The following is a 27,283-nucleotide window of genomic DNA, read 5'->3' as shown; positions in this document are numbered from 1 at the left end:
AATCACAGAGGTACTCTAGTCTTGTTTTGGTTTAAAGGCTGCTTCCTGTTGACCCTTGTCGCGTCTACAGCTGGCAGCAAGCACTCCATTGCTGCGGGAATCCGAGGTGCAGTCACTGCCGGGCAGGCGCCACGGGCTGCCACGCTCGCACCGGGGTGCGATGCACGGGGTGTCTGGCGACCGAGGGCAGCAGGCCACAGGCCACACGCTGCCCTTCTGCGGGCGGCTGGGCCTGGCCCCAGCGGTGCTGCTTGTTCCTACTGTTTGCTGGGAACAGCGGTAACTGGGGACGCCCCGCGCCGCCGGTGCAGGCGGGCCCCGCCGGCCGTGACACGGTAACCCGGGCCGGGGCCGGGCTGCACCGGGCGCGGGGTCCCGCCGCCTCAGGGGCGCGGGCGGGCCTCGACGCCGGCGCGGCTGGCGGGAGCGGACGGCGCTGCCCACCGAGGGGCGGCCTCGCGCCCGGGGGTCACCGGGGAGCGCGAGGCCCGGCCCGGGAAGTGCCCCCCGTCGCAGCACGGCCCTGCGTGGGGCGCCGGGGCAGGTGCTGGGGCGGCTCCCCGGAGGGGGCTCGGCGGAGGCGGTCTCGCTCCAGGCCTGGGCCGCTCCCCTCCGAGGGCGGCGGAGGAGGCGGGCCGCTCTGAGGGGGACGGGGGTGCTGCGGCGCGGGAGCGGGTCACCCGCGGCCCCTCAGGTCCCGCCCGGGCCCCGCCACGGCTCCTGTGGCGAATTTTTTACAGTCCGCCTGAACGGGCGCGTTTCCTTATCTGTGGAAACGCTCCTGGCAGGCTCGGGCGGGGGCGGCCGGACCCCTGCCTCCCCGCCACGCGCCGCTGACTCAGGGCCGGCGCCGGGCGGCGCCTTTAAATCGGTCGGGGCGGCCCCTGCGCCTCAGGTGGCCGCCGCCGCGCCCGCCTCCCCCGCTGCCGCGCACCGCGCCTGCGCCGGGCCGGCATTGCGCTCCGGGCCGGCACCGTACGGCACTCCGTTCCGCTCCCGGCCGCGCCGCGCAGCTTTCTCTGGGCCCCAGCGGGTGCCGGGTCCGGCCGGCGGAGCGAAGCCCGGGCGTGCGGCGGGACCCGAGGGGCAGCCCCGGCCCCGCTGTGTGCGAGCGGTCGGGGGGCGCGGGCGGCCTTTAAGGTGGACGCGCGCTTAAGGTGGAGCGCTCCGTAAGGTGGCTCGCGCTTAAGGTGGACTCTCCGCCAAGCCGCGCCTGCGAGGCGGGGAGGACCGGGGCTCGTCATGGGGAGCCCCGCCTGAAGCGGCCGCCGGAGCAGCCGCGCCGGCCCGGCCCGAGGAAGAGATGGGGGAGGCCCACTGCTGAGGAGTCAATTTCTGCCCGGCCCCTGACCATGAGCAGCTGCCGGCCGCCCTGCGGGAGGAGGCGGCCCATGGACGAGGGCGAGGTGGGCGAGCGGAGCCCGGCGCTGGGCTGCGGGGCCGCCCCCGCCAGCGGGTCCCCGGCTCCCGGCCGCGCCGCGGTGGGGTGGGGGGCGCCCGGTGGCGTTTGGATTGGGAGAGGTTTAATTTTCTTTAAAGGCTGCTTCTTCATCACCGCCATCCTCCTCCTCCCCGTGCCTTTGCAGCTCTGAAGCCGTCCCGGCCGCAGGCTCCCCGCCGGCCGTGGGGACCCCCCGGCGCAGCGTCATGGAGACTGTGGGAAAGTTTGAGTTCAGCAGGAAGGACCTGATCGGGCACGGAGCCTTCGCCGTCGTCTTCAAAGGCCGGCACAAAGAGGTGAAGGATTTTTTTTTTTTTTTTTTTTGTTAACGTATTGCTTCGGGCCGAGCTGGGCACCCCGTCCCGGTCACCCTGTCCCCACTGACTGTTCTTAGCCAGGGCATTAGCCCTGGGGCTCTGGGCAGCCCTGGGGGTGGCCGGCATATTTATTAATTTTTTATTATTTTTTTTATTATTATTGATGATTGTTATTTTTGGCGCCCCCCCGGGGGGGAGCAGACCGGCGGGTTCACCTTGCTGCGGGCTGGCCCCTGTCCGTGGGGGTGCAGCCCACCCCCCACCTCCCCGGCTCTTGCTTTGGCGATTGTTGGTATTTTTGTGTGTCCGTGAAGTTTTTGTCCTTCTTTACTTAATTCTTCCAGGAGGAGGGGAAATCGGTTACTGATAAATAAAAGGAAACCGACCCGGCAGTGGATTTCCCATCATTAGGGCTTGGGATAAGCCATGGGCACCCACAGTGCGTTTATTTCTAGTGGTTAAATAAGAGGATAATCATCATATAAAGTAGGGACAAAAACCCCGAACCTTAGGCTTTTCTCCTTGGGCTGACTGGCATAGTTCGGGAAAGGGCAAGTCTCGGCAAGTGAGGGGTAGGCATTAGGGTATAACGTGAGCAGCCTTTACCGGTGCTGCGAGATAGTAGTGTTTGTAATCTGTTAAGAGGCTACTTACCCTAATGTAAATTAATGGTGAAATTTACATTTATTTTTGAATTACATATGCACTCTTTCAGAAACCTGAGCTGGAAGTAGCTGTGAAATGCATTAACAAGAAAAACCTCGCAAAATCTCAAACTCTGCTGGGCAAGGAAATAAAAATACTAAAGGTAAAGGCAGACTGACTTGTTTTCTACAGTCTTTGTTCTGTAGGTCCTTTGTTGCTCCTAGCTTATGGCCTTTGTTTTACTTTTTCTAGGAATTGAAACATGAAAACATCGTTGCCTTGTATGACTTCCAGGTAAATACATTCAATTATGGCAAAGCATTCTGGATTTGGGAGAGGTTGGATGGAGTTTGTGGAATTTCAGTTCTTAACAGATGTTCTGAAATCGAATGTGTATTTGGGGGGGCGAAGTCTTTTGGTAAATTAGGGAAAGATAAACAAACACGGTCAAGCAGATCCCATATTTTTGTCTGGACCACAGAACTCTGATGCAGTTGGGAGCTCCTGTTATGTAGTGAAATGCAGCATGTGGTGAATGTGTCCGTGTTGGAAGCTTATAAGTTCTCAAAAACTTAGAAATAAAATTACAGTAGTTATTCTTGGCATGCTTACCTTTTTTTTTTTTTTTCTTTGGTCTGGGTATACTTCCTAAGAAAATTTCTTTTTCCTAGGCAATGTAAAAATAGCGTGAGCATGACTTTGTAACATATGATTGTCTTCAGTTCCAGAGGATTTTAATTTGCATTTTTCTGTTGTCCTTGTGGCAATCACTAAGTGTTAAAAATTGCAGCAGACGTTTTTAGATTACTGTGGTTTCCCGCAGTTGCTTTTTCCTTCAAAGTCAGCTCTGAAGATCTAATCTAAGGGGCCAAAACTGATCCACTCTGAAACCCAAGCTATCCAATTTTTAATTTTTTTTCCCCCTTTGATTTTTGGTTAACAAAATCCTGTCGGGTCATGGGGCGAGTTTTCTTTGACATTGCTGATGCTTTTTTAAAAAAAACAACCAACGGTGCAGGACCTGAAAGCCTAAAATGGAACTCCTCGGTGGCGGGCTGGAGGGGCTGAGCGGCACGGTACAGCCTGTGCCGCCCCGAGGTGCGATGTTTGATGTTTGCGATGGCCCCGCGGGTGGCCCTGGGGTGGCTTATCTGGAGCCGCCTGCCCGGTCCCTGCCATCACGTGTCCGCAGGCCGCCGTGTTTGTTGACATTCCTCCTTCTCCCGTGGATTGGCTCCGGTGGCCTTCGCGTCACCCCAGACACGAGTGCCAGCCGCCGGCGCGGCCTTGTGCAATGCCTCCTGGGTGCTGTAGTCTGCCCCTGTCCCCACGGCCCCCTGCCCGTGTCCCCCCAGGCCCCCTCCGCTGCAGCAGGGGGTACGGCGGGGTGCCGCAGGGGGCCTTGGAGAGAATGCGATGCCTGGCGCGGCTTTGGCCAGAGGCGGCCGTGGGGGATTCCGGGCTGCCCGGGGAGGGCGGCTGGGGGCGGGATTGCTTCCCGGGAATGACCTCATGGCGAGAACCCAGCGAGCCGCCCCGGCCGGCCGGGCAGGGCAGCCCGTCAGGTCAGCGTGGCAGAGCAGCTCGAGGGGCAGGGGCTGCCAGGCACAGGCCGCCTGGGGCATTCGATCTCGTGTTTATTCATTTCTGTCCCTTCTGAGTTTACTTCATAACTTTTCAGTTGATGAGGGAGTGAGTGGCTGCTCCTGTGTTTCCTCTGTAGTTTGCATTTGTACGAAGCATCATGCTGCTGTGTTTGCTTATTGCAGATCTTTCAAAACCTTTGTGTTCTTATTCTCACCCTGCTTTAAATAACTGCCAGGTAGGAAGCAGCTCAAAGACGCTTCATGCGAAAGGAGCGATTTCGTTGCTGTTACAGCTGCAGCAATGCGTTTTTCTCCTTGAGTGACGGCAAATGAGCTTTAGTTAAATTCTGTGTGTAGCAGTTGTAGCCTGGTGAGCTATTACCAAGAAGCTGTGTGAGGTACCAAAAATAGGAACCTGAGAATCGTCCTGGGCTGGAGGCATGCCCGGGTATGTGCTTAGTTACCAGCTTTGTCAGAGTGTCCTTGTATGACCTGGGCAATTTGATTTCTTGGACAAAATGAGATGACTTAACTGGCACTGGATCTTACGTAGGGTACCAGGGGGCAGAGTCTGTTCTGGTGTAAGGTGATCGGTCACCAGACAGTCTGACACGGTCCACCCACACAGGTTCTGTGTGTAATGTGTCTTGAGTGTTGGCCTGGCTCTGTGTCTCCTTAGGAGTTGTGTGAGAATATATTATCCGCAAAGGTAAAAGTGCAGTTCCAGGGAACGCTTGTTTCTGCCCACCTTTCCTTACTTTGTGGAAAAGACTACTTACTACTCACCTTGTTCCTCTGATACAAGATAGGTGGCTTTGTTCATAGCTGCAGATATATTACCCTCAAAAATGGCATAGTTGCAGTTAATGGAGCCCTTACTTGTAGACTTCTGCTGAAGGGGTTTATTCTTGTATTGCAGCATTGCAGTACAAAAAGGAAAAAATATTTCCTGTGACTCTTAATGTTGCCCTGTAGCTTTGTCTATTGCATTTTGTGTCATTCCTTTCCTCTGCACCTCCTGTCAGCAGTAACTTTTAACTTCTACTCGTGTGTTCCTTGCACACAAGGAAATGGTTACCAAAACCACAGTGGCTGTAAGCAAGTGATTACACCCAATGATGCTTTCATTTGCATTTTCCTGGTTAAAAGCTAATGCTAACCAGGTCTCATACAAATCGATATTTTTTGATGTAATGCCATTTTTGCCCCAGACAGACACTTGCAGTGCTGGTATGTAACACTGACAGCAGCTCTCACCCTGGCATGCTTATTTTATTCTTCAGATCTGGGAAAATTGCTGTGTTCTTTCTTGTTTCATAGATCTTTGTGATATTGGTTCATAAATAATGACAAAATAAGAAGCTTCCTAGGAATAAATGATACTGGTAAATGTTTAATACATAAAAGTGCAATGTCTGGACTTTTATAGGTCCCCTCACTGGAGTCCTAAGAGCAGCATCATTACATGAGAATGGCTCACAAAATGAAATATGCATATTCCCATTATTATGTGCTCATGTATTAATCAAAGGTGCTGTGAATAGTCTAGGAGCCTAATGTGAGAACCCCTGCTCAAAAAGAGGATAAATCGTATTGCATTGCATTTCTAAAAGTGCTTTCTATTTAGTGAATGCATGGAGTTGTGGTGCGGATCTTTCCTAGGCACCGGGGGTGTTTAGCATAAAGTGAAAACCATGTTCCACCACACTCAGAGCCAGTTAACTGCTACTGAACAATCCCCAACTCCTCAGCTGGCTTGCAGAGGGGCTGGAGTCAGGGTCTCCAGACTGCAGCAGTCTAGAGAGACATCTGGGTACCAGAATTCTTTTCCCTCTGAAGACAGCCAAATGAGCTCTTGTTCTTGAAGGTGGAAATTAGTGACAACAAGGATACAAATGGTGGTTTCCGCCAGATGAGAACTTGGTCTGGAAATTAGGTTTCTTGAAAAACTGATTTCCAAAACTCTGAGCATCAGCTCAACTCTTCACACATGTTGATGCTGAAAGCGTTGCGGTGTGTGGTCTGGTGGATGGGACGGGCTTTCGTTTCTTTTGTGACTCAGGAGATGGAATCTGTGATCGGAGACCTCTTGGTTAGCTAAGGGGATTCAATAGTAGGGAGGTAACTCTTGAACATATCGGGTCTTGGGAGCGCTGCTCACTGGATGGCTTCTGTCAGCACTAGTAATAGGTAGAGTTTTAGATGTCACTGTGATCTTTGGGGCAGTGGGAGGTCCTGGGTATCTTTGCTTCCCTGTGCTGTGCCAGCTGCCCTGGGAAGGCTGCTTGAATACATGTCAATTGAAGATCTCGCATGTGGCTGCGCTGGTTCTAGGGCAGAAAATCTGCTGTGCTTGAACATAGATCATGCTTTGGGTGTTAGAAAATGTGTTCCTGCATGAAATAATAAGAACGTTATTTTACTGGCACATCTTCCCTAGTCGTGTGCTGTGATCTGAGCTTGCTTCTTAAAGCAGCCCAGCTATGACTGCGCTTTTGTGGGTATCGGGTGTTTTTGGGGATTTTTGTAGGGTTTTTTTTCCTAGTTTTCGCATGGATGGGATGGGCTGTTTGTAAAACATAGTTGTTAACATCATGCAGGGCACTGCACTGTGAAGTTTCTGGTTCAGCCTAGGTTATCTGAGGGCCTGATTTACATAATTTTGTGTCAAGTTGGCTTATTGTACTCACCAGCTCGGGATGAGCTGAGAGTAATACTTAACTCACTCATGGCACAGACTCACCAAAAATATTTCTGCTGGCGTGACTGTATCACCTGGAGCTCCTGGACAAAAAGAACACTGAGTCCTTGCAGTGCAGTTCTTGTGCACATGGATTAAGGCATGGGTGGCAGAACAAACACTTCTCAGCTTAATGGTCAGTCACCCCGGGCTGGTCTTGAGTGCCAAGTAAATAACAGCCTTGCTCTGTTGTTGCTGTATAGGAAGTCCTTGTGATCAATAGCACTGTGGCTGTTGGGCTGTGATGTGTTCTGCACCATCACCCTTTTCCGACATGGAGCCTTTAGCTGCTAGTGCACATCTTGTCTACGTGCCTCCAGAACCCCTGGAGCTCCGTGTATGGCAGTGTCCTTTGGCATGCCCTCCAGCACTGCTCGCTTCTGCTGCAGCGCCTCGCTGCTGCGTGTGATGCCAGATGAATCAGTGTTGCTGCAGCGTCACCTCCTTGCCTCGCCACCTTTTGTGCCACCTAATGCAGGATCTTCTGTTCCTCAGGCACTGGTGTTTGGGTGCCCTGTCTTGGGAGACAGGGCTCCACTGTGACACTTGGAATGACTAAGGAGGCACTCTGTGTCTGGGAGATCACACTCCTGAGATCAGGCTGCCTGCCTGGTTAAATCCTGTTTTAATTCCATCCCCGAGCGAAGCTGGCAAGTTGCCTGGTGAGTGGGTGTAAAGTGCTGGCTCCTCTGAACTGCCAAGCAATCCTCTCTCTGTTTGCTCTGTGGGCAAGAATGGGCTGTCTGCTGTCCTGCTCCATCAGCATCCTTGCATCTGTTGAAGGAAATCGCTCTGATACTGAAGACTGGATCTGGCTTAATTTAGAGCTAGAAGGGGAGGAGGACATAAAACCCAACCACCCTCTGACAGTAGTTTTGTAGGGTGAGGCTTGAGAGTTTAGTGCACCAAAATGGTTATGTTTATGGAGAGTAAAGAATTTTATAGTCTTGAACTTCTATGTAATGTTGGCTTCACTAGCTGGCAACCCTGCCACTGTGCAGGTCACAGAAACACCTAGCAAATGTTGACCACTAAATATAGACCTCAGAGGAGTCATGGGCTTTTTTTAGAGGGAGTTGTCTTGTTGCATTTCTGAAATTATGATCACTGTTGTACTCATCCTGTGTGTAAAGCACATACCTGTGTTCCTCTCATGTGATTAAGATGTCATGGAAGAGCTGGCGACGTGGAGGTTAATAGCCTCTAAAGCTCCTGTGGAAGGTAACATTACTCAGACTGTAATGACAGATTAAGGAATGTTTCCCAGGAGTAATCAGAAACTGGTAGGCTGTTGTGTTCACAGTTTGACAGCAGAGCTCTGTTAATGGCTGAGGTGCTATTGGTATTGCTGCTTTTGAAGTTCCATCAGTGTTTCCATTATAAAAATTTCCACTGTTTAAATCCTTGTGATGATTGAATTCTTTTGGTTGGAGTGAGCACAGCAAGGAGGTGGAGATTTAGAAGATTGTGGGGAAGAGGTACCTTCTAATCAGTGGCTGAGTGGGACTGAATTCGGATGGAGAACCATTGTTGGAATTTATTTCCAATACTTATAGGTCCAAACAAAAGCCCAATTAAAAGATTTAATTTTGTGGCTGGACTGCACTTGGCTGTAACCTGTAAAACTGCAGTAAAACTGTGTGCTTCAGAACCTCATGTTAATTTAGCTTGAGCATATGTAAAGAATTGGGAATACAGTTCACTTTCATGTGTCTCCCTTCTTCCTCTCCCTTTCCTGCACCCCCTACTTACCCACCTGTTGATACCAGCTGAAGAGCCTTTGCACAACAGGCAGGCTAGCAAGCAGCACCCAGAGGGGTGGTGGTGGCGGTAGGAATCCAAGCTGGGTGGCTCAGGTTTGCTTTGGGGAAGCTCTGAAGCTCGGGTCCTCTGGAGCAGACATGTGTCTTCGTGAGGCAGATTGCCTTCATCGAGTGGCATGTGGAGACAGACAGTGGGAAACGAGAAGCTAAGCACAGGGGTGGTGGTCTTTGATCTGCAAAGTCGAGGAGAGGTTTTTGGTTTTGTTTTCAGAATAAGTATGTACTTTTTTTGCTTGTTGTTTTCTGTTAGTTGGGTGGGGTTTGGGGTTGTTTGGGGGGGGTGTGTGTTTTGTTTTGGGGTTTTTTTGTGGTTTTTTTGCTGTTACTCATGTTCATGTAGCAATAGTAAATGGCAAACTTGATGGAAAGTGACTGAGTGATGTGGTCTTCCAAGGCAATGTTTCTCAGGCACAGACCCAAATGTACTTTGCCTAAGAGAAGCCATCTTAATTGTCTTCAGATGTTCTTGTTTCTCTCTGAAAATTTTGTTATTAAATGTCCACCGCAGAATCCAGGGAAGCCAACAGATAGCTTTAGAACCTCTTTTGTGCTTAGTGTATAGCAAAGAGGCGCTTTAACTGAGCGATGTCTCCCACTTTACGATGTGTAGGCCTTAAATACCACCATAAACATAAAGAGATGCTCTCAAAATGCAAAGTGAGGATCTCGCAGCTGTATGCATTTGTTTATTAAGTAAGGTTGTTTAAAGGGGGGGCTGATAGAAATGAATCAAATTCTGCATCACTGGTTGCTTAGGGCAATAACATTCTGTCTGGCTGCAGGAGCACCTGGCTCATCTCCTAGCATCAGAATAACGGGAGGAATTAGGTCAGCTGAGCTGGCATACTAGAGACCAACCAGACAGTGTGGTTCCAATGGGGCGAATGAAAGATGCAGCTTTGTAAGACGTTAGGGATCCTATTTAGCAAAGCATCTTACGTTTCCAAGAAGGGAAGGCCTCCCAGCTGGCTTGGTATGTGCCGGTGGCACAGTGTGGGAGCTGCTGCGGCACTGGGAAGCCTGGCGATAGCTGGGCAGGGGGAGGTGGTGTCGGTCAGGGCTGAGCTGCAGCCCCGCAGGCTGCCGGGGGTCTTGGAGCACACAGGCTATGTGTGTGTGCTGTTTAATGTCACTGCACACGGCTGGGCAGTCAGGCCACTTTCTCTCTGGAGGTTTCTTCATTTATGTTTGACTGATATTTTTTTCATTTAGTTGGCAATTGCAGCCAGCATGTTAAATATGTTAAAGCATACTTGGTGCTCTTCATATTTTTTAAACACTGTAGATTCAAGCCCATGTTACTGCAGCTTCCAGTAACTGGATTTTATTCCCTCTTAAATTAAGACTGGTTTTATTGGAAAGAAAACCCATCCTTTTTTCTTTAAACTCCTTTTTATAACACCTTTGTGCTGTGTGTTTGCTTTCTTAAATCTGGTAAATGAAGTATGAGATGAGTGGATGAGGAAGAAGACTTGCAAAGGCCAGTCAGTCATGCAGCTGGCACAGAAAAGCCGGTGGAGGTCGGGCCTTTTAATTTCCAGGGTTGCTTAAAAAGAAAAAATCTCTGGCAGGGTAGCAGGTTGTGTTTGGGATACAGTATTAAAAAAAAAAAAAAAAAAAAAACAAACAAAAAAACCCCCAACCCCAAGCCATTCCCAGCTTTATTGGTAGAACTACATTAACTGGTTCTAAAATCGAACTTCTGGACTGAGTAGTTTTGCTTGTATTTGCACGCATCTCAGTCTGTGTGTAATTAAAACTGAAATGTTCGCTCTTGTAGCCTGCCGTGTTGTCAGCCATAGCACTCCCCCCACTGCTCCTGCTCTTTGGGCAGGCTCATAAAATGCAGCGTTATGGTATGCAAGGGTTTCATTCCAGTACATGTGACTGAGCTTAAGGTAATGGGGAATTCAACCTTAAATGTTGATTTTTATAATATGACTGTGATACAGAAAGGAAATGAGGAATAAATACAGAAAAGTAGATCAGATCTGGAATATTTTTTCGTTGTTTTTAGAATTATGAAGTTTCTTCTCTTAATAGCATTAACATAATGCATTGCCATTTGCAGGAAGGAGCTTGCTTTTGTTAAGCTTCTAGGTCTTATTCTGCCTGTTGACAAAGAGGTACCTACTTCTTTCCATTCCACGTCAAGAAGTCCAGTCTTTTCAGGAAAACTGCCACTTTTTCCCTGCGCAGTCTCTTACCATTGCTGGGCTGCTGCGCTGGGGCAGTGTTGCCTCCCTGGAGGCACGGGCTGCTGCAGGTGAACCTGGCTGCACTAAGAGGTGATGGCTCATCAGTGTCCCAGGAGCAGGAGCCTTCAGTTTGCTCCGATGCGTGTTTTGGTCTCGCCTTGTAGCTCTGTGACCTGTGAAACCCGCTGCTTTGTCTCTATACTCTTATTATGGCATTAATCCCATATTTTGGTTTCTGTGGTTAGGTTCAGGTGCAGCACTCGGCTCTGACTTGCTGTAGAGTGTTGCTCTGCAGGGGCCCAGTCTGCCCCCAAAGGAAGGTCATGTTTTCTTGTTAGAGCTCTCTGCAGGCACTGTAGCCATCAGTCACCCAGCAGGCGAGTTGAGTCTCGTGGTTTGACTGAGGCCTGCAGTGAGCTCGTGTGAAAGCGAGAGCCGGTGGCCCAGTCCGTGGGGCTGACGGGCACTGCAGCTGCCCCCGCTTGCAGATGGAGGTGGAGGAGAGAGGGGGGGCTGGTTTGAAGGAGGCTGCAGAAAGCTCAAGCCCAGTGGAAAGGATGGTGAAGTTTCTCCAGGTCGGTCGGATATTGGGCTGTCTTACCAGCTGTCCTGCCGTTTGGCTGAGGTGGTATTAGCTGCCTGGCAAAAGAGTAGCTCCACAGACATGGCGTTGTCTTGTTTGTTTTTTTGATGTCATGCAGTCAGACTTCAGGACCGTTGCCAGGGGAATGGGAAATACTTTCCCTCCCTTCCTGAAGCCTGGGTAGATCCAGAGGATAGCTTTCCTGCTGTTTTTAATCTGCCCTGAAGTACAACCTGTCCTGAAACAAGTCATCTGTTTTATAAGTAGAGAATACCATACTGCCTGGAGTGGGGTAACACTGGCCCTTGGTATTATTATTCTTCTGGTCCTACAGAAATCTGCCTGCTGCAAGGCTGGCCATAAACCACGTCTATGCTGCGGGGCTCCCTTCTGCTTGTGCCGTGCCTCTGCTGGTGGAGCAAGCTGACAGGTCTGTAGGAAGCAGAATGCAGTCAAGAGCCAATACAGTTGGCTGTGGGCCTCTCTGGGTCTTGCTGCTTATGCTTATTCCCTGGGATATACATGAAGAAATTAGAAGCCCTCATTGTTTTGGGAAGTCAAAGATCTGCTGACCATAGTAATAACCCTTTCCAGTCAGTAGCAGTAGGTTTTATTGCTGGACATGGATGTGCTAGAGTGGGCAAAGATTGAGTAGACTATTGGATGATGGTATTTGTTGCTTGCATATCATCTTCTGGACAATGCTTATATGTGACTGACCAAGATTTATTGCTTCCAGTGTAGCCCATAGACAAGAGGAAAGTGGCTGCCTGTTCCTTATAGCATGCTAACTCTCTTGCTGTAGGATCTCCTTGGCTGCATGACTTGAATCCCAAAAGTCTGCCCTGAAATGTGCTTTTGTCTGATTGTGAAGCTGTGCCTCTGTTTGAGAAGTGTTTTGTGGTATTGTTTGACTGTGCAGAGAGGAGATTATGCTGCAGTGGATGAGTTGGGGTTTTTTTGGCTTGTTTTTTGGGGTTTTTTGTCATCTTTTCTTCCTTCATGAGTTTGTTGTCTCTTGAATTGGAAACCTGCTTGAAATGTTCCCAAGTTCCTTATTGGTAAGGTTCAGGAGGAGTGAAGGGAAGGACCAGGGCCAGAGAACTAAGAAGTGCAGTAGGCTCTGAGACATGCTTTTCTTCCTGCTTGAGGTCAAAAGGCGAGTGAATATTTTTTTAGCTATTTGCTTTAGATCTATTTTCCAAAGGGTGAGCACTGGTAGGTGCTCCTACAATTCAGATTAATGTTACTATTGTCTTTTATCTTGCTTCCGTTCAAATAGTTGCGTCAAGAAGTAATCCCTGCATAGCATGATGGTTTTCCTTTCCCTCTTTAGAGGTTAGCCTGCTCAAGCCAAACTGTTAGCCAGAGTGAAACAATACTAAGAGACTTTGCTACGTAGAAAGTTTCTTTTCTCTCTTGAGAACAGCAGGTTCTGTTTCCCGAGCCCAGCCATCATGGGAGCCCCTGCCTTGGCTAGAGGCTTTCCAGGTGCCACTGGCCTAGGAATTGGTTTCTGTAGAGCAAAATTGTATTCATTACAGCCCATGTTTGTCACACCAGTGCCACTGTCAGAAGAGCAATGGCAAGAGACCACAGGTAAAAAGGGCACTGGCTCCAGGAGATCCTACAGACAAAACAGGAGGATGTGGTGTGCTGTGGTTCTGCTGCGGTGACTGGGGGAGGTAGCAGTAAAAAAACTTAACAAACCCAAAAAAGCAGAGCAGAAAAGCTTAGCTTTCAATTGACGTCACATTTATCTTCCACTGTCAGACTCCCAGCTTTTTGTGCTTCTTTTGTGTTGGTAGGAACTGATGAGTCCTAGCCCCATTTAGAGAGATCTGTGTGCAGCGGTTATCTTTGCTTGGCAGCTGCAACGGGCGCTGTTGGAGAGGCAGTATTGAGCAGCACATGTCAGATGCCCTCTGAGAGGCACAAAACAAGAACCTTTGCCATCATAGAGAGGCCAGCAAGCAGGTAGTGGTACACTGCTCTTCAGGAGGACAACAAAACCAGTTCTGAGGACTTGGATCCATACAGCTCCTCTCCTATAGGCAGTAGGAACCTTGTCAGCCATACGGTGCTCAGCACATGGGTGTTCCAGTGAGGCTACATTCATCTTTGAAGTGTTCCTCCTGCATCCCCCAGCCTTCATAGAAAAGAGGACTGGTGTGGGGTGGAAGCCATCCTTTGCTGGTTCTACCCCAGTGTCTATTACAGCACTGCTCCCACACAGACTGATGAGAACACTGCACTGCTGGGGGAGTTTTGAAGTGTTGTGTAATTAAACTTCAACTCTTTTCCCTTCCTGAACAGCTTTCTAAACTCTGTGGCAGGCTAGGTGCTGGGGTAGAGTGCAGAGGAGGATTTCTTTTAAGGAAGTTTCCTCTCGCAGGCTTTTTAAGCTGTGGTAGGAGGATGACTAACTGTGGGTACACCCAGACATTTCCCTTTGGACACACCTAAACACACACTTTCCAAGAAGAGGATCATGCCACCTTCCAGTATGGGTGGAGAGAAAATTTAAAGGGAGACAGGACTGCTGGGTCTTGATGTCTGAGACGCCAGCCCTCCTAATGTCCCAGTGAGAAGTTTTAACATTGCACTGTCCTGGGGTGATTTATGGTGTACTGCTAAATGAAGTTTCTTCATTTCTTTGTCCTTCGTCATCAGATGTGTGTTATTTGTAGAGGCTATTGCCTATTTTTATACTCAATTAAATTGTAACTTCATCACTGGGGCCTCTGCTGCAAGAACTACAAGTCAGGCAGTGGTCCAGACTGATTAATTATCAGCTTAATGTCTTTGGCAGAGGCTTTTTGCTGCTATTGTGGAGTATGGTCAGGGTACTGCTGCACTTTATGATGAGGGGTAAAGTTAGAGGGTTGCCTCTGTGCTGTTCTCTTGGTCGAGCTTGTTTGGTGACAGGATTAGCCTCAGCTGCAAGGGCTGGCACATGTGAGTAAGAGGTCCAGAGTCAGTCATCTGTAGCACTACTTGGACATAAGCCTCTGCAGAAATGCAACAAACTGTAATATTATTCTTGTTACTGATGTGGAAATGAGTGGTTTGGGTATTTTGTTTCTGTTCAGAGAAACTGGTAGCCTGCAAAATTTGGCTTGCAGTGCTTTTTTTTTTTTTTCCCCCATTGTTTTGTTAATGAACAAGTCATAAATAGTGTGGAAGGACACAGATGGAAAAGAAATAGTTTCTGTTGCTGAATGAGCTTGAGAGCAGTCCATCTGCCCGACTGAGAAACCAGAGGTCTCTTCAGACAGTTGTGTCCCTTGTAAGCCCAGTGAGCTCCTGGCTCTTTCCAAACAAGAGTTTGTTGCTGGAGCCCTTCCTGAAGTAAATGTTTAGTTTTATTGGCAAAATTCCTACAAATCTCTTTCTGGTAAGTGGGTCTTGAAATGCTGAAGTTGCAAACATGGAAGTTGTCATCCCTGCTACAGGCATTTGTGATCTGAAAATACACTTGCTAAATGTTCCTTTGCTGTGTTGGGGGTGCACACAGCAGGGCAGAGCGCTTCTGAGGAAGGCTTGTGTGCTGGGGGGGTGCTTTGCCAGTGGATGGGTGGGGGAGCCACCTCCTCCTCGGCGGGTAGCTGTCAGGCCTTGCCCTCTTATCTCTTCACCCGGTGGTGGTGGCATAAAGCCACAAACCACTAAGGTCACTGTTGCTGGGGGAGTGAAGCACGGCATCCCCCCCCGGCCTGTGTAGGTCCTTGTTTAACCCTGGTGGCCGTGCACGTGGGCTGCTAAAAATCGGTGACTTCCCTGACAATGTTTGTTTGCAGAGTCTTTAAATAACATACAGTGGAAAAACAACCAAACTGTATGGTGTACATTAGCTATTGGCTAATAGCTTGTTACAAGTATCTTAATGTAGTTTGTGTAAGCTAAACTTCCTCTGCATTTTCTGTATAGGTAATAATATAGCAAGTAAGCTTCCCCAAACCCTGCTGGCGTTATACATATTTATTTGTAGAGTTCCTAAGCTGCAACGATCACAGTGTGTTTAGACAGGAGGTGTCTATGAAGAACATTGCTGTGGCAGTGATGAACTCGGTGTGGGCTGCCAAAGGTGCTTGCGATGCTTCCTCCATGCCCTGCAGTTGCCCTGCCATGCGCTCCCTCACCTGCAGCCCCGCAGTCCTTCCCTGGGCAGCTGCACCGCACTTCTGATGCGTCCTCACATCTTCTGGTGCATCTGTGGCTGGACTTCCAGGAGAAGTGAAAGGCCTGGGTGTCTTTATAAACCTTAACTTCCCATTGTTCCTGCTAAGGACAGCAGGAGCTGGTGGGTTTTGAATGCTTCTGAAAATTTCACCCCAGTGCTCTGGTGCAACACTTGTGACAGTGCCTGGTGTCGTCTTCTTGTGCTCCATCCCTGGGCTAGTGCTTTTAACCACAGGCTGGTTTCCCACTTCATGTGAAGCCTGTGTGAAAGTGGATGACTTAATTCGCGCTGCTTTTAAGTGCAGAGGTTGGAAAACAAATCCTGTTTAAAGCAGTACTTGTCATGCAAGGAAATGCAACAAACTCGGCCTTGAAGTATCACACATAATTGCTTTTGGGACAAACACGGGGACTTTCAAAAAGCTCATTAGGGCTTGGCAGTGAAAACAGCTGTAAGAGCTGAGCTGGGGATGGCCAGCCCTGGGGTTTGGTGAATGCTTGAGCCAGGGGAGCTATGTGAGCGGAGGCTGCTGGGCTGCATGGTGCCTTCAGCCTCTCCAGGGGAGGGTGGGCTGTGCTGCACGCAGCTGTGGGCTGAGTCTGACATCACGGGTAGTTCAGCTTCCTCCCCTCTTCCCCCCTTCCTCCAACCAGTCTTCCAGCAAGCATCTGGAAACACAGATTTCATGTTGTGAGGTTCAAAAAGGACTGTAAGAGAAATGATGGGAGGTGCTGAGGACTTGAGGTGTTGACAGAGGCAGTTTGGCACAGGCTGGATGGGAGGTAGAGTCCTGTGGGTAGACAGAGATGATAGGGGCCGAGAGCAGACAGTGGAGACTGCTTGGAAACGAAAAGGCTTGTAGGGTGGGTGCTGGGGTTCTTTGAAATTGTAGTGGGGCTCGGAAGAGGAGTCAGGTAGGCAGGTGTCTAAACAGCCTGTAAGTCAAGGCGTGCTCCCTGGCGCTCTAGAAATGGAGTGGTCTCCTCCTCTGCTCTCAGAGCTTCTCCACTCACCTGGGCGATTGCTGCCTGCGCTGGTCAGGGCTGCGTCTGGAGTTTGGGGGAGGCTTCCAGCACACAGGCTTTGTGTAGCAGGGCTGTTTCTGTCTGACTTGGAACAGAAGATGTAGTCTCATTTGCCTTTCTGGGTCTACCCAGGGTTGAAATGTCTGGCTGTTCTCACGTTTGTTCTCTGCTAGTGGTTTGGCAGCTGTGCTAGACACATGCCAGGCAGCCACCCGGTGTCAGCATGCATGTGGCACAGCTATGTGTGCCGATGCGGCTCTGTGGTGCTCCCTGGCTGCAGGGCACTCCTCCACGGTGGCCAGTGCTTGCTCTGGGGGTGTGCTGCCTTGTATGGGCTACCAAAGGCCAGGGAGCTGGTGGAGGTGGTCAGCTGAGGCTGGAGGTGAACTCCCAAGATGGTAAGAAGCATCACAGTGCAGCATCTGTAGCAAACTTAGGAAGGCAAGCATTTGGGCTGAACTGTGCTGGTGTTGACCCCCATGATAATCCAGAAAGCTTTAGCTGCCCCAAACTGGTTGGTCGATATTGTGGTTTTGACCTGAGATCTTTCCTTTTTGCCCTCAAATCCAAGGTGACTCTTGGGCACTTCTCAGCTGTGGGTTTGCAGGCCCCAAAATTGTGTTGCTTTTATCTCTCTGTTCAGGCTAGCACTGTTCCTGTGGGCATAGCTGCTGTAAAGGGCTGAGTTAAATGTGGAAATGATTAAGGCTCTAAGATGATAGTGTGCCAGTGTCTGCATTGCATACTGCTGTTAATCCCCAGAGCCCAAAAGGAACATGAAGACACCCAACATGAACCCAAGCCACAATACAGGAGATCTGCTTGGTTAAACAGAAGCACACTCAGAAAGGAATAACGTGCTTAAATACCTGGCACTTTCAAAGTAAGCTATTTTTCAGGAATTAACCTATAATGAAGTTTTTACCCTCTCTTCAGCTGGAATCGTAACAGAGCACAGTTTACCTGTTTAAAAGCAAATGCAGCAGTTGTAAAGTGTGTGAAATATTTAAATACATAAATCTTTTATTTTTCTGTTTCCCCAGGAACTGGCAAACTCTGTCTATTTGGTTATGGAGGTAAGCAAGTGTGTGTGTGTCTTCCCCCCCCCCCGCCATCCTTTCTTTTTTCTTTTTTTTTTTTTTTTAACCCTTGTTTTAAGCAGACCAGCTTGTTACACAAGTAGTGCTTTCTGCTTGCAGTCTCACCTGTGATACTTTTGCAAATCTAATCTGCAGCTCTGTGCCTTTGAGAACTGGAGCAGTGTGGGTGACAATAGCAGCCAGGGGGATTTTTTGATATTGCTGCTGTCAGAAGGTCATGCTGGCACGGGTTTAATCAGTCAGACATCTTACCTCAAGGGTCAAATAGGTGTTACTGGGCAGTATCTGCTTCAAAGATACACAGAAAGAGAATTATCTTGACACAGCCTGCCTGCCAAGCTTTTGAATGTTTACTTTCCTGTGCAGTCTTCACTGTGAGGTCTTGTTGCCTTTCCTTGGTGCTGTGGAAAACCATGTGGGGAATTCCAGCTGTCAGCTGTGGCTGCTCCCTGGCGTTTCTCAGCCAGCTTTCTGGTGATGTCCTGAGTGGTGACCCTTCTGCTTTGTTCTGGTTCTGTCATTCTCTCTGCTGGGCATGTACATGGGTGTGCATGTGCACAAAAGCTAGTTAGTGCTGGCATATTATAATGCGACGTAATGTTTAGGGGAAATGGGACAGAAGAGGAACCTCCTGGAATGGAGTTTTCCCTGCCAACTTCTGAATACATATTTTGATGCGTGTGGTTATTTATGTTTAAAAATTATAAGCCTGCCATGCTGGTAAAGTTTACTGTTATTCTTTTTAATGTTTGGTTTGCCTTGCATTAATTGAGCTTTCTGATCTATTCACAGTACTGTAATGGTGGTGACCTGGCAGACTATCTTCACAGTAAGTAGAACAATATGGAGAATATCTTCTGTATTCAGAAGAAAACACCGACTGTTTTATCTCATTAAAGTTGCGGGGGTTTGTGGAAGATCTAAATAAGAACACTGTGTATTTTATTTTTTTTAACTCCTGCAAAATAAACAGAGTATCACTGCTCCTTTTCTAAGAGGTTCACCCTTGATGATAATTTTAAAACTGAGACTCCATGATGGTAAAAGCTAGTATTGTAGTCTTTCCTATGTAGGTCAGTAGTAATTGTTGTCAGTAGTTATATATTTTAGTTACAATGGCCTTAGATTAAACACATCTTAACTCTCCTAGGGACATGGTTTGTCTGTTTCTTGGTCACTGGAAAAAAAAAAAAAGCTATTTATACTGAAGCCTTGCAGTTGTGTAGGGTTGCATTAAAGTAAGACCCCCAAGAGTATATTTCAGTTTACCCCTAAGAGTGTGCCCACATCTAGGGCAGAGCACACTTCTTTCCTCAGTGTGATGAGGGTGACTGTAGCGTAGCTGGTAGTGTTGTGAAGGTGGTGAAAACCACGGTCTTTGGGAGAATATAGCACAGGTGTCTGCAACTGTGGTGCCTTGACAAGCCTTCTGGTGAGACTGAAGTGTGTCTTTGCCACCAAACCAAATGAAACATGCTCGGCCTGTTGTCCAGCTGTATTGCTGGGACCAGGCTTCCATCTCCCAAGGTATTTTTCAGTGCAGCCCGCAGCACAGGTACAGGCTCCTGGCCTGCATGAAAATCCCATTGCACCTGAGTACCAACACAGTAGGAGGATGGCGTGTTTAACAAGTTGCTTAGCTACAGTCAGGCACGGCCATTATTTTCTGTTGGCCTAACTGTATTTTTTTCTTTAAAATTACTTTCTTGTTTTGCATGTTAACTAGAAGATTACTAAATGTGAAGAGACAACTTTAATCTCATTTCGTGTGTGGCTCTAGGTCATGGTTAAACAAAGTTTCTTCACGTTGTTCAGATTAAAAGCTAGTCAGCTGGGTAATACTTCAGGCTCCTTATTTGAGGTACAGGATGTCTGGAAATGGCAAAGATTGAAGGATTAAAAGCTAAATTTACATTTGCCCTACAGCTAGTGTTGGTATCCCTAGAATGATAATTTGGGGCTGGATGCTAGTATGCTGCACTCTGTTCACACAGGGTAATGGTTTATGCTTGTGGACTTCAATTTTCAGAAAGGATTTAGTACTTGAAGGAAAATGAAGGAATATTCTGCATTTCATGTGTTCCGTTTGTTTAAAATGTGGGTGAGAGGGAAGTGATGGGAATTTGTTTTTTTTTTTTAAATCCAGATTTAGTGTGCTTTGTCTTGGATAAGTGACTGTTTTGCAGCTCTTGGGTATCGCTGTGCTTTAAAAGGAGCATCTTCTGTGGTGTGATGCTGTTATGAATACCAAGTGAAAATGGTTTTGCATTGGGTACCACCTTTTTCTCCTTGAATACAAATGAAATTTTTTTAATTAAATGCTTTTAAAAAATTGCAAACTTCAGTTTTACCAATGTGTGGGCTTTGAAGGCTAAAGTTTTTTAGCTTCTGTGCACATGAAGTCAGCCTTGCTGTGAAAGCACTGGGCTGTGCACCCTTGTTGGCAAAGTTGTGTATGTAAACAAGAACACAGCTTCTGGCCAAATGATTTATAGAAATATGGGTTTATAGAAAATCTTCCTGTCCATACTACTGCTCGTATGTGTACATTGTAGTCTTCTCCCTTCCACCACTCATCAGAGAAAAAAGTGAAGCACAGTGTGCAATTAGCTAGGCTATTAATAGAGCTCACTTCCTTGTTTACCAAATGAGACTACTCAGGAAATCGGTGGCTAGTTTGAGAAAGTGATGATAAATCGTATTTTCTGAATAAAACTTAGTTTTACCCCAACTAGATTTGTTTGAGCATTGCCTGTGGTAAGATTTGAATCTTCTTTGCCTGAGCTAATTTTAAAAAGTTACCTTTAGCTCTGTTTTTACTAGTAAAATATTTTACCTTGACAACTGTAAATAAGCACCAATTTCCCAGTCACAACAGCTGCTCGTTTTATTTTAACTCTTAATGTCTGTGTGCCACTTGCCAGTAAAGAAAAGCCAGCAGGTACAGATTTCCAGAAGTAAGGGACTGCAGCAGGAAAGTTAGGTATTCCCATCACTGCAGCAGAGATCTCTGTTTTCCAGAGCCTAGGTATGAGTGTCAGCTTTTACATCACATGGCTTTCTCTGTTCCATCACATGCTCCTTTGGGGTATCTCCTCTCCCAGCTTCTGCAGGTACTCAGAGTGCTTTTGGTGATAATGACTTTTTTTCCTGACATCTCATCTTGGAAAGTTCAGATTTCTTCCAGGGTATTTCACTGGTGCGCAGGAGGCTCATCTCTATTGAGTGGGTTTGTGCTGCTTCAGTTATTTTAATAATTGTGTGATGGTATTTAGTTGCAACATCTACTTTCCCACTGACTCCTCAGACATTTTTACTGGTAGTTCCTGTAACATTTATGCAAGCTGTGCATGCAAATCCCTAGTTTCTCATTGAATGAGATGCTTGTAAGCTTCCCAAGTCCATTCTGCCTTCTAATTACAGGCATTAGGCAATACGGTAATTCGGTGTTGAATCCAAAGGCACTCTAATTCTCCTTGTCTTTGTAACTGGAGGACGTGCGTACATGCACGTTTCAATACAATATGCGTTTCGGCTGAGTGATGCTGTTGGTCGGCCCCTCTGATACAACCCAAGGTGGTGTGTGTTCTACTAAAGCGCAACTTCTGCATCCTTCTTCAATCGTACGATGCAGTTTCCCTTCTGATAGATCTCTGGGTGTTGCTTTCACTTCAAGCCCACCATAGGTTATGTTTTGAGCTGAGAGTGGCAGATTGCCACTGTGCATGGTACAGCTGTGGGAAGGGTTACAGAAGTGACCATCTCAGTACGGGAATGACTGGAATTCTGTGGCCTTGGGTACTAAGGAGGTCAGAGCGGGCTGATCTGAAACTTCTTCAGCTCTGTGACTTGTCTGTAACAGCCTGTGTCAGTGCCAGTTCATAAGTGCCTGTTTGTGACCTTCCTTCTAGCTGCTTCTTGGAGAGTACATCTCTGTGAAGAAAACCTTGTACCAGAGCAGGGTGTTTCTTGGTTTGACCGCAACACATGCGAGGAGCTGTTATCTTCTAGCTAATGCCAAGTAGTGTGGGGGACCCTTTTGCAAACAAGAGGTGGGAGGCACTGCTGTGTAACTGCTTGCCCTCTACAGCTGGTAATTTAAGAAATACCAATGATAAGGCTAGACCTCTCTGGAATAGGTTTTCTGACTTGTACAGAAGACTTCACGGGAGTCTCACTGGCTGTGCTCTGTGCAGGTGGAGCTGCACTAATTGTAAGATGGGCCCCAAATAAATCAGCTTGGTCTGTCAGACTTCAGTTTGATTTGGATTGGGCCCATGTTAGAGACACTTGTGGCACCTGTGGGTAAGAGGAGAAGTTCTTTTTCCTAAATAACTTTTCCAAAATGGTGCTGTCATGTAACATCAGCGGGTGTACTCCGATGTGTCTACCCTTGGATCAGCTAACAAGGGCTGTTTATGCTGCAAGTTACCTGGCAGCCCCTTGGCAGATTGAACATCTCAGCCAGGCTGATCAGGGCACTATTTTAGGTGGTTTCATCCTTTTCCTACTCCTGAAGAGCTACAAGGCGCGTGGGCCCCATGCTGACCCACAGTAAATATTTGCTCTGATCTAGTGACCTGTGTGGCAGCCTGTTCCCAAGGCAGTAAGCTGAGTGCCTCGTCACTGAAGTGGAGCTCATGAAAATAAACAGAGGGATATTATTACTTCTCAGTAATGGTAAAGCAAGGCTTGTGAAACAGTGTTCTCTGCAAGAATGTATTGCTCACCATGGACATCCACAAGGATGCTCAGAGTTCAGTGCGGGCTTGGTGCTTTGCCAGCAGTTTTCTGGTGAAGATGAGAGTATCTCCTTTCTACAGGGATAGAAGTACAAGTTCCCTGTTTGGGATGTAGCAAAGAGAGTTGTTTTGTTCTCCACACTTTTTTTCTTTTTGGTGCCACATTAATTGAATAGGTCTTTTGTATCTTCTCCCTCCTTCTGCCAGTGGTAGCTGGTCTAGGAGACCTTTTGTGGACCAATATCCTGAAGTTGCTGAAACTGCTACTTGTATTTATGTTTCTCTCCTTCAGTTGGAGATTGCTGTCATGCAGTAGACTGATGGGCTGAGTATGAGACACAAAGACTTTTGGTTTTGTGTGTTACAGCCAGTTTGTTAATGGAGGGAGGTAAAGGGTATGTGCCTACACTCCCCAAGTAACTGACTGTCCCTTCTCTGTTAGAGGGTAACGTCTCGGTGTCACAGTCATGCCTTGCTGCACTACCTGGATTTGTAAGGTTTAATGCTGCCAAGGATCCAACAGACCTGTCTAATTCTGGTGTGCTGCAACATGGAAGCTGCACTGTGCCACAGCAGTTGCACTGGCAGGGAGTCTGTCTGCAGGCTTAAGACACCTGCTTAGATTCTGTGTGTCAGGAAAACAGTGCTTTTGTGGGGCTGAGGGCTTTGTACAGACTTCTGTGAAGTGGAAAAGCTTAAATTCTGCAGAAATCGGTAGCTTAGAGGCACTATTTTCTTTGACTGAATGGATTTTTCTGATCTTGGTAGCAGTGTTTTCAGAATAAAGAGTTAGAATCCACGTTAGGGAGGCTTAGCTGGTTTGCTGAGGGATGGTGGCTAGTGCTGTGTTAGACTTATAGGCACCACGTTATATAAGGGAGAGGGTAACGCCTTAAAGATGTGGCATGCTGTTGGGACTGCAGGTCAGAACAAGGCTCTCGGCACCACAGTCTCTGCTAGAGGCAGAGTGTATTTAGCCAGGAGTTTGTAATTGCCTGCTAGCTTAATAATGTTAAGAACTACCAAGTTTCAAGTCTTGCTTCGTGTTTGGGGGATTATGAGACAGCCTGTCCTTTCCTGGGCCTGAGCTGAACTGAGCAAAAAACTTTGGCATTTGTGCTGGTTTCGTTTAAAGATGGTGTTTTCACCATTCCTGAATAATTTCCTTGAATAGGAATCGCAGAACTATTGCAGAGACCTTTTGCTGGAGAGAAGATTGAGCACAGCTAAGATACTGGACCTTTAATAGACAGAAAATGGTACAGGACTGAGTATGCGCATATATTTCAGCAGGGGGTCAGGGAAGCCTTGTTAAAGATGTGGCAGTGTTTTTCTCAGAAGGTGCGAGTGGGTTTGGAAGGCTTGCATCTAAGCTGCCTCTTCATGTACTTCAAATCCCTTCACAGAATCTCCCCTTGTTGCAGAGGAGTCTCTGATTCCAGCTGAGTGCCAGTTCGTGAGGAGGAAAGCCCAGTGAGGGGAGGGAAGTGCTGTGTACATGTGCCCTGGTCTCACGTGTATGAGTCGAGGACCAGCTGATAGCTGTGGTGACACTTTAGCTCTGCTTCTGCTTCCTCCTAGAGCAGTGAGGTTTGGGAGAAGTGGGAGCTTATTTTCTAAGTGCTGTTTAACTGATCTGTGTTCCTTGCTATTTTGAATGTGTGTATTTTAAAAGTTAGATACTTAATTTCCTGTGTTGTGTTAAAGCTGTGTGCAGCCTCATCTGTGTTTTTGTAAGGATTCCTCCCTTCTAGCTGGCTAGGTAGAGTAGCATTTTGAAGCTCCTGCCAGCTTGTTTTTATGTCTTACCAGAGAATAGCTGCAAAAACACTAATGAAGTCCCAAGTAATTTACAGGGACCTTTTACAAAAAGAAAAATTATTTTATTCAAATGGAACAGTGTTTGCTTTAAGCCTGACTGGCTCAGTGGCTGACAAGGACTGGTAGCACTGGTGATCCTGGGGTTTGTTCAGCAGACTGCCCCCAGCTTTGGCAAGAGTTTTGTATGTATAGCTCTTAAAACGATGAGAGCTAATGTCACATCACTGATTAGGAGAGCCAGTTGGATGTTATTTTAATCCCTTCAAAGTTTATTTTTACACCACAGTTCTTGGGAAGCCCGTATCTCAGGAGGATGCAGTTCAGGGTTTCCCTATATCCATGTTCTGATTACTGATATATTATTTTTTGAAAGCACTTGCTTATGAAAGCATTCTGAAACATTCTTGCTGCATCTGCGGGTGCAGGATGGAGGGTACCAAATGGCAGTTTGCAGGGGCCATTTGGGAGGGATATGTTGTTAGGTATGGGACCACAGTTCACCCTAACACTGGATCTGGGGTTGGAGTTGCAGTTGGGTCTGGTGGGTGGTGATGCACATGGGTTGGGCCCAGGCTTGGGCTCATACCCTGAAGGTGCAGATCCCTGCTGGCCACGTACCCCAGCTGCCTGAATTTGACCTACCAACCCTTCCCAGGCCCAGCACTGGGTCTGGCTGGCAGTGCTTGCTGGGGCGAGCCCTAAGCCTCCCCAGGTGTCATGATCAGACCCAGGTGATAACCCAGATTCAGCGTCTGCTGCTGGCTGAGCTTGCCAGGAGCAACTCTGGGCCGAAAGCAGCCCTGACTGCAGGATAAGCTGGGAATGCAAATGCACTCCCTTGTTGCCTGTAGGGATCGTTCAGAAATAGTGTGTGGAGAAAAAATACCATATGTGGAAATAAAAATGACAAATGATGGCCGATTGTTGTGGAGAATCTGCCCTCTGGGCTCTTCAAAGAACTGGCATTGTATTTTTTCATCTGTGGTTTGTTGTGGGTTTTTTTCCCCCTTCCTAGCTATGCGGACACTTAGTGAAGACACCATCAGGCTCTTTCTCCAGCAGATAGCAGGTGCCATGAAAATGCTGCACAGCAAAGGCATCATCCATCGGGACCTGAAACCACAGAATATTCTCCTTTCCTATGCTGGAGGCAGGAAGTCAAATCCCAACAACATTCGCATAAAGATCGGTAAGAGCCCATTACAAGTGTTGCTCTGACGGCTCTCAGGAGAGTTTGGTGATGGTGGCAAGCCTCAGTCTTTCTTTGGGGAACTGTCAAGGAGGAGGAGAGGTTTACTGCACTTCTTAAAATGCCCTAATGTTTTTGATCATCCCCGCTTAGTTCCTCTGCTAGACGTAACCTTCCATTGGCTCTAAGCAGTAGGAGCAAGAGCTTTCTGCTCTGCCAGGGCACAGACTAACACAAAAGAACCTTGCTCTGCTTCCAGCTGAACAGTGGCTCCCTTGGTAAATGCAAATACCAGCCTGCCTTAATTGGCATTTAATCTCCAGGCTTGCCAGGAATGAGCAGGCATTGTGACTTTTGTCTTCAGCTTTTAATAGTATTGAGGTAAATATTGGTGTCTTCAAGGCTGCTCTCCTGGCTGGCCTTGGTGAGCCCAGTGGGAGTCAGGCACGCCTAAAAGCAAGTTTTCAGCAGCCTGAATTAGAGGCAGGCTGCTCAGCTGCATCTTGAAGAAATTCACTTTTTGCACATTAGGCAAGTGGCAGTGATGGACCAGTAGTTGGGACAGATACTCCAGAAATCAGTTGCAGAGCACATCTATCCCCTGTAGTCCCTCAGAAATGTGTGCTGGATGTTACTGCCCTCAACATGTGGACTTTTGATTATGTTACAGTTCACAAGCTGAAGCTGACACCAATTAGATAAAACTGTGCTGTGGAGCAAGCATTAAAGCTTTCATTCAGCTGAGAAATTAGGTCTAGTGGAAAAGTTTGAAATGTTGCTGCCCATTTTGGCTGAAGTAGTTTGGTTTGGGGTTGGTTTTTTTTTGGTTGGTTGGTTTTGTGGGTTTTTTTAAGTGCAGAGTTGTCTGGGAGGTGGAAGTGACTGGGAGCCACATATGCAAGCAGGAGGGCTGTGGGCACGGGTGTGATGTGCCCTGCAACCTCTCCCTCCCACTTCCCTGAGAAGTACCTGGTCCAGGGAATAGCTAGTCATACCAATTCGTTAGTGACAGATGACAGTGTAAACAACTGTGTCAGTCTCCTAGCTTGAAATATCTGGTAACCTTGAGAGAACCTTCAAGTATCATATGATCAGATGCTGAGTAACCTGCGGAGGTAATTCGTCTTGGTATTCCTTGGCCCTGGCTTTTCTAGCCACCAGGTGAACTGTGGCTCAGCTTTCTGCCTTGTGCTGGGGTTAGCACTCTTGGAGCTCTTCTGAAGTAATAGAGCAAGACTGTTCAGTAGGGCTGGTCTAGAAATATGGGTGGTGGCAAGTAGTGGTTTCTACTGGATGTCTGCTACATAGCAACTTTTCCAACAGAGGGGAACTTTCAGTTTCCTAAATTAACAATGGAGATGGCAGTAGATGAGCTAGCTAGTATGAGGTGGCACACTCTAACTGAAGTCAAGAAATCTTTACCAACTCTCAGCAGCTGGCATTTCAAATTGCAGGCAAATGGGGACGGCAAGAAGTGACTGTTGATCTCTGAAAAAAGGATGGGAGTCCGTTCTTCTGAATGGGTGGGGGGTTTTATGGCTTGGTCTACCCTTTGTAGTGTCTGTAGTGTGCATTAGTAACTAGTACAAGGATGTTGCTGCTTGAGAAGAGAGCCATTGAAGTCTGGTTAAGGTGGGGTACTTCACATGCTGTGAAGTTCCATAGGAAGTGAAAGGAAAGTTGGGGCAATCAGCTGGAGAAGGTACAGGCTCTCTAGAACTGGTATCTGACCCCGACCTACCCCTGTTTTTCTTTGTAGCTGACTTTGGGTTTGCTCGATATCTGCAGAATAATATGATGGCAGCAACATTGTGTGGCTCACCAATGTACATGGTAAGTGTGTGTTTTGCCTGCAGGTTTTTCTGTATAGTTCTTGCTTTACTTCCCGCT

General features: G+C 47.8%; 1 protein-coding gene across 7 annotated transcripts in view; it reads left to right on the top strand.

Annotated features, from left to right (window-relative positions):
* Positions 1 to 947: 947 nt before the first annotated feature.
* ULK1 (unc-51 like autophagy activating kinase 1) overlaps positions 948 to 27,283 on the top strand; it is an 81,486-nt gene continuing 55,150 nt past the window's right edge. For 3 of the 7 annotated variants that reach the window (XM_037376755.1, XM_037376773.1, XM_037376745.1), the window contains exons 1-8: positions 949 to 1,406; positions 1,540 to 1,737; positions 2,474 to 2,566; positions 2,656 to 2,697; positions 17,585 to 17,617; positions 18,434 to 18,470; positions 25,220 to 25,393; positions 27,153 to 27,226. In XM_037376755.1, coding sequence (XP_037232652.1) covers positions 1,353 to 1,406; positions 1,540 to 1,737; positions 2,474 to 2,566; positions 2,656 to 2,697; positions 17,585 to 17,617; positions 18,434 to 18,470; positions 25,220 to 25,393; positions 27,153 to 27,226 — 705 coding nt within the window. In that variant the 5' untranslated portion in view covers positions 949 to 1,352. Of the gene's footprint in view, positions 1,407 to 1,539; positions 1,738 to 2,471; positions 2,567 to 2,655; positions 2,698 to 17,302; positions 17,425 to 17,584; positions 17,618 to 18,433; positions 18,471 to 25,219; positions 25,394 to 27,152; positions 27,227 to 27,283 lie in introns of those variants that run through there. The other 4 variants (XM_037376763.1, XM_037376781.1, XM_037376791.1 and 1 more) reach the window with 4 other exon arrangements.

Source organism: Falco rusticolus, chromosome 1 (genome assembly GCF_015220075.1).
Source record: "Falco rusticolus isolate bFalRus1 chromosome 1, bFalRus1.pri, whole genome shotgun sequence".
NCBI classification, from domain to species: Eukaryota; Metazoa; Chordata; class Aves; order Falconiformes; family Falconidae; genus Falco; species Falco rusticolus.
The sequence above is the reverse complement of the archived record's forward strand: the minus strand, read 5'-3'. Positions and strand labels throughout refer to the sequence as shown.